A 6,782-nucleotide genomic window follows, 5' to 3' on the forward strand; every position below is an offset into this window, starting at 1 on the left:
TTTTTTTTTTTTCTTGTGTACATATTAGCAGCATCAAACTGTGTACATATTAGCGGCATCAAACTGTGCTCAGTTCACCCATATTGGTGTTACCTTTCCCATCACTAAGTGTCTTCTATCCTAAGTGTGTACTATCTAGAAGGTGATTCCCCCTCACTCTCTTCCCACTCATCCCTAGTGACCACCAATGAGTGTAAACCTCCATGTATGTATCTATCATTGTGTTGTTATAAAAGTGAGATCATAGCATATTTTATCTTTTGTGATTGGCTTATTTCACTCCACATAATGTTCCCATATTCCCAGGGCTCATCATTGCTTATTATTGCATAGTATACTACAGCATGTTTGAACCATATTTTGTTTATCCATGCAACCATTGATGGGTACTTAGGTTGTTCCCATCTTTTTACTATTGTGAATAATACTTAAATGAACATAGGTGTGCATATGTCTGTCTGTGTCTCTTTTATTAGATATCTAGGGTACATACCTAGAAGTGGTCCTCCATCCAGTTTAGACAATTAAAAAATAAAAAAAGTCTCCAGACATTACCAAGTATTTTCTAGGGGGACCAAGATTGAGAACCACTGATCTAATCTTAGTTCATATGTGGTTGAGATTCTGTGAATCTTGTCTTGTGAAATGGTTAAGCAATTCACAGATAGCTGTGATTAGTTGAAATTCTATGATTCTGAATCATATCTGGTGGAATGGTTAAGCAATTCACAGTTAGCTGTGATTAGTTGAGATTCTGTGATTCAGAATCTTAGCTGGTGAAATGGTTAAGCAGTTCACGATTAGTTGCTCCATGGGAGCATGTCCTATTTCTATGAGTCAGAATTGATTTGAAGGCACACAACAACAACTGCATATTAGGGTTATCTTCAATGTAATGCAAAACATCTGTTAGCTTTATTGGCTGCACCTTGAAACAACTTTTGATCCATTACAGCATTGCAGGCCTGAAATCTTTCCTGACCATAATCTACAGCAGTGATCCTCAACTTTTGATATGCTTTCCAACCAGCTGAGAATCTTAAAATTAATGCAGACTTTAATTCAATAGCTTTGGGGTGGGGCATGAGAGTCTCCAATTCTAATAAGTCCTGTTCTGTTGACCACACTCTTAGTAGCAAGAACCTAAAGGATGGCCCAACCCTTGGTACACTGAGCCTTTCTCTGCACACAGTTTCACTCAAGCGCTGTCATTGTTCCACTAGAACCTTTAGGGGTTTGACACAGTCTTTTTATTTTCTTGTCTGTACCAGGTTATTGCTGAGAATTCCACTCTATTCCTTCAGTATGGTGCTAGTGGATAAGCACGGCATGGACAAGGAGCGCTACATCTCCCTGGTAACACCCATGGCCCTCTTCAACCTGATTGACACTTTCCCCTTGAGAAAAGAGGAGATGGTCCTGCAAGCTGAAATGGGCCAGACTTGTAGCAACTGACGTGATGATTCCTTGCCTAGTGGTTCCTCTTCTCTTTCTACATAGCGCTATGCACACAGGAAAGGCCTTAAAAATATCATTGATGTACAGATTTTTATTTGTAATTTTAAAAGTCTATTTTATTATGAGCTTTCTTTGCACTTGAAATTTAGCACAATGCTTTGTGTACTTTGAAGTCTCAAAGATTATATAGTATGATATTACTCTTTCTGGCTTTCATTACTCTACCATGAATGGTTAATTCTAGAGAATTTAGATACCATAACCATACATATATTTTCAACATGTTATTCAGCATAACACTTAACTCTTTTATATGTTGTTGTTTATATAAAACTAATAAAATATTTTGGAGCAAATTTATTAAAACTCATTGTGTTTTTCAAGTACTGGTCATTGACCCTATCTAGGGTTTCCAAGGAGCGGCTCGTAAGTTTGAACTGCTGACATTGTGGTTCAAACCGACATCGCAGTCCAGCTCATTAATCTGCAGCACCACACCAGGACTCTCTTTCTCTCTCTCTTTATATATATATATACCTGGTAGCAGAGTGGATTATGAGCTGGGCTACTAACTACAAGTTAAATAGTTCAAATCTACCAGTCACTCCATGGGAGAAAGATAAGTGCATTTGAGTTGGTTCTGATTCATAGTGACCTTGTATAGAGTTTCCAAGGAGTGGCTGGTGATGCTGTATAGGGTTTCCTAGATAAAGGAAACCAGGTGGAAATTTTCCATTATCTTTTAATTCCATGTTCTCATGAACTTTTTGAAGCCCCCACATATATGGGCTCCTGGTGTGGCACTGTAGTGATAAGCACTGGACTTCAAACCACAAGGTCAGTGGATCAAGCCCACCAGCTGCTCCTTGGAAACCCTATGCAGGATTGCTAAGAGTTGGAACTGACTTGACAGCATTTAACAACAACAAATATATATATATGTTTTCCCCTCCAAGAATGAAAGTCAAAAGAGAACACATGAGCAGGCATGTAAGCTGGTCTACTGGTGAATGGAAGAGGGGAGAAAGGCAGCAATGAAGTAATGGGCTGAGTTCGACAACATTCCATAGACTCCTGTCAACATGGAGAGAAGAGAGAGAACAGGAAGGGCTGGTTGATCCAAAGTGTCGTGAGACCTGGGGACTCCTGAGCCCATGGACAAGGACATAGCCATGGAGGGCTAGAGCTGAGAGTGAAGTGCATAGCTGATATGAAGTGAGAGGAGATGCATAAGAACACCCAAACTTGTAGATAATACCCATTTGACCTAGTTTCGATGGCTTGATGATCAAAACTTGACTATAAGAAGATTTTAAAAACAAAAAACAGAACAGATTTTGATAAAGGAAACAGTATAAATTGTTACAATTTGATGAAGAAGTTGACCTATACATATGGATGTTGTAGCTCAAAATACCAACAGAGAGAGAAGGATTCTTCTCATCAAGAATCAGAGGCTACCTAAAATGAGGGGGGCAGGGAGGGGAGGGACTATAAAGGCATGAAGTGACTGGCTTACAAGTTTTCAAGAGGGAGTTTAGTTTCAGAGTGTGTGGGGGAAGATAGACTCCCCAGTGAATAGTTCTTATCTTGTCTAGATGGTTCTGGTGAAAAGATTTGGGTATAAGATTCTTATGATTAAATAATAAGTAATTGTTACCATGACTAATTGCGACTGTCACAACTGTAAAGGTAGACGTTCTATAACAAAAAGGCGGGAGTGGTTAATCTTGCAGTCCAGGAATACAGGACTGTCCCAGGACCATCAAGGGAGAAAAGCATGAGTGGAATGTGGAGCCTTAGCCAGAGAAACAGCGACACGAGATGGAGACAGAGATGAGAACATGGAGAGAGGGAGCTGCTGAGGACTCTGGACTCATGGAAAGAGAGGGACTGGGTGCTGGCGGCCAGGAGGCAGGCTTGCAGAATGTGTCCTTTGGTTGTTTTAATGATTATATATTCCTGAGTGTTTTTGTGTACATCCCCCCTCTAAAAAAGTGGGGGGAGGGGCAGAACAGAAGCAAACACTGTTGAATGATGATGCACAGAGGAGATTGTAATCATTACAATGAAACTATGAGTGTAAAACTGATGTTCTACCATGTAAACTCTCACTCAATTCACAATAAAAACTTAAAAATATATATTGCTACAAAATCATGGAAGCCTTTATTAAACAAAATAACAAAATGTGAAGCTCCTGTTTCTCAACATATAATCCAGCTAGGTGTATACACTTGTGAAGGTGTTTCCATGTACCCTTCCCCTAAGAATTCTGTACTTTTCAATTTATACCATGTCAGAATGGATGTTTTGGCATCCTAGAGGAACTCAAATTGTATTACTTTTTAATGTTCTTAGAGATTAAACAAAAAGAAGTCTAAAGGGGCAAGATCAGGACTGGATGGTAGAAGGGTAAGGTTTCTCAACAAAATTCTCATGGAACAGTTATTGCTATTCTCAAAGAATAAGCAGATGGAAGGAGCTCTGGTAGCGTAGTGGTTACGAATCGGGCTGCAAACCTTAAGGTCAGTGGTTCGATACTACCAGCCGCTCCGCGGGAGAAAGATGAGGCTTTCTACTCCCGTAAGGATTTACACTCTCGGAAACCCTGTACAGGGTCGCTATGGGTCGGGACCGACTCGAAGGCACTTCGCAACAACAACAATTGTCATGAAGGAAAAAGAAATAGTTGGTATAACTTTCCAAACTTTTTTCTTACTAATGCAGTTTTTTATTTTCTTAAACGTCTTTCTAATAAGCCCCCTTAGATCCTCCTGTGTCCTTTAAGAAAATTAATCAACATTACCTGCTTGCAATCTCAAACACCAGTTGCCATAACCTTCTGAGTGGACTTTTCTGCCTTGAATTCAACTGGCCCAACAGATCTCCATAGCAGTCACTCTTTTGATTGGACCTTATTATTTGAAAGCACTCTAAGGAGACTAAGACAAATGTATTACTGAAACAACTTGTCTGCCACCATCCATTGATCACAAGGACATGCTTAAACACATTTTATATGAAAGACACCCATGAATGTGTGAACTGGAACCCTAGTAGCAATACTTCCTGACTTATCCTCATGTATGTATGTGTGTCTTAATTGTCTTTGCCTTTTAAACAAAGCCACTAACAGCAACAATACATTAAGTAACAATTTGTAAAGTACCAGGCAAATAATAGGTACTCAATAGATGTCTCTTCTGATTGCTTCCCTTGTCACTACTCAGGATTTATTGGGGGACAAGACAACAAAGAGAGCAATGATGTCATGCTTCAGATTTAAGGGAAGATACATGAGCTAAGGGAGTCCTGGTGTGGCGCTCTGGGTTGATGCACTGAACTGCAAAGTCAGTTTGATCCGCAAGGTCAGTGGTTGACGCTCACCAGCTGCTCCTCAGAAACCTTATTCAGGGTTGTTGTGGGTTAGAATTTACTCAACAGCACTTAACAACAACAATAACAACAACAAATATGAGCTAAAATCAAAAGGAGGGGCAGATTCATTCACTGAGCACTAAAAAGAGTTATTGAACATCATCCTAGGCTTAGAAACAGAAATCAGACATTCATTTAATTTTTGTGTGTCAAATCAAGAGATATATTTTTCTCCAAAGAGAAACACACATAAAAACAGAAGGAACAGAGGAATAGAAATAGGAGACACAGGAAGTGAGTGGGATAAGTGATGTTACATTGTTTGAATTATTGAATGGAAAACTGATCTGCTCTGTAAGCCTTCACGTAATTCACAATAAAAAATTTAGAAAAAAAGAAAACAAAAAGGAACACGTAACATATAATCCATCTCTAAGGACTTACAACCCATTTTCAGAGATTCAAAGACTAATTCATATTAGAACATAATAGAGATATTATGAAAGTGAATTTAATGAAAAAGATATACTTTTCAGAAAGTATAGGGTAGTTCAAAATTTTGGTCTCAGGTAGATATTCTAAACAGAAGCTTAAAATGCAGGCATGTGAAATGTTTAGTGTTGCTATTAATTTTGCAGTAAACACAGCAAGACAAGTAAATGGAAACAGTTACTTGTAACCAAAACAAAAAACTAGCAAAATGATGAGCAGGAATCATCTCCAGGGATTTTTTTCCCTAAATTGTTATTGTTGCTCAGAGTTCTTCCTTTCTTTCTGTCTCTACTTAAAAACAATTTTCTGTCAGATTAGTAATTTAGGAGACTATATTGGCAACTGAAGCACGTGGATGCCAAAAGCTAAACTGTCAAAACAGAAATGAAATACTCATGTGTACATAGCCTAGTTTTGAACAGTCTGGAAATGTATCCTTATTTTTTCTCGAAATGAGACCCTATTCAATTTCCCCATGATCCTTAACTGTTCTCAGGATATAGAAAATGTGGCTTCCTTCTCTAGGCTGTTGAACTCCTGGCCTTGTCTTCAGGGTCCAGTGAAAAATCTATCCATACAGAAGCCTGCCATAGCTACTGTATTCAATCTAGGAAAGGGGCCTGGTGCATTCATAGAGCTGAGCCAATACTTGTCTGATACTGTGATGCCCCTCTCAGACGTATAACTATTAGTACATTTATTCGTTGGAGAAGGGCAAATGAGGCCCCCAGTAAAGATACCCCTCTTTTTCCTATATCCTTATCAGTTCAACTCTGGCCCAAATTTGCATACTCATTCATCAAAACAAGTCCTACCCTTAACTAGATCTGGCCTTCTTAGAAGGCAATTTATAAATCATGAATTAACTACCTCATCTATCTAATCAAGCAGACTTTATCTCTTTTGCCTAATATGGTACTATTCCTAAGATGAGTTCTCTACTTTATTAAATTATTACATTTTCAGGGATGTTTGGTGGTTGGTTATATGCCATGGAGTCTGGATCCAAGTCATAGCGACCTTGTACAGGGTTTCCAAGGCTGTAGATCTTTACAGGAGCAGAAAGCCTCATCTTTCTCCTGCGGAACAGCTGGTAGTTTCGAACTGCTGGCCTTTAGGTTTGCAGCCCGATTTGTAACCACACAGCTCCTTGTGTGCCTTATACATTGGCACCTTGAACAGCTGCCTGGCATCGCTCTGTGCATTCAGATACTGTGCACCCAGGTGACTAAGCCACATGAGTACTGAGGTGGTAGGAAAGGCCACCTGACAATGAATAAGCCTATTTCCATGAACCTACGTGGAGAAAAGCACTAAGGGCATCTTCCTGTCCTGGTGTGCACCTCATCAGCTAAAGGGACAGCATAAGAAAATACGTAGCTATTAAGGAGAACCAGTTGGTTGGGGCTGGTGGAAGTGGTCAAAAGCAAGAAGATTCAGAAAAAGTCCAG

The 6,782-nt window shown here is 39.4% G+C and overlaps 1 protein-coding gene across 1 annotated transcript in view; it reads left to right on the plus strand.

Annotated features, from left to right (window-relative positions):
- The window catches only part of SRPX (sushi-repeat containing protein, X-linked), a 152,701-nt gene extending 150,883 nt beyond the window's left edge, over positions 1-1,818 (plus strand). Inside the window, exon 10 of the mRNA XM_006864298.1 lies at positions 1,272-1,818. Within this exon, the coding sequence (XP_006864360.1) occupies positions 1,272-1,455 (184 nt within the window). The 3' untranslated portion in view covers positions 1,456-1,818. The remainder of the gene's footprint in view (positions 1-1,271) is intronic.
- Positions 1,819-6,782: the final 4,964 nt, after the last annotated feature.

Source organism: Chrysochloris asiatica, unplaced genomic scaffold (genome assembly GCF_000296735.1).
Source record: "Chrysochloris asiatica unplaced genomic scaffold, ChrAsi1.0 scaffold00062, whole genome shotgun sequence".
NCBI classification, from domain to species: domain Eukaryota; kingdom Metazoa; phylum Chordata; class Mammalia; order Afrosoricida; family Chrysochloridae; genus Chrysochloris; species Chrysochloris asiatica.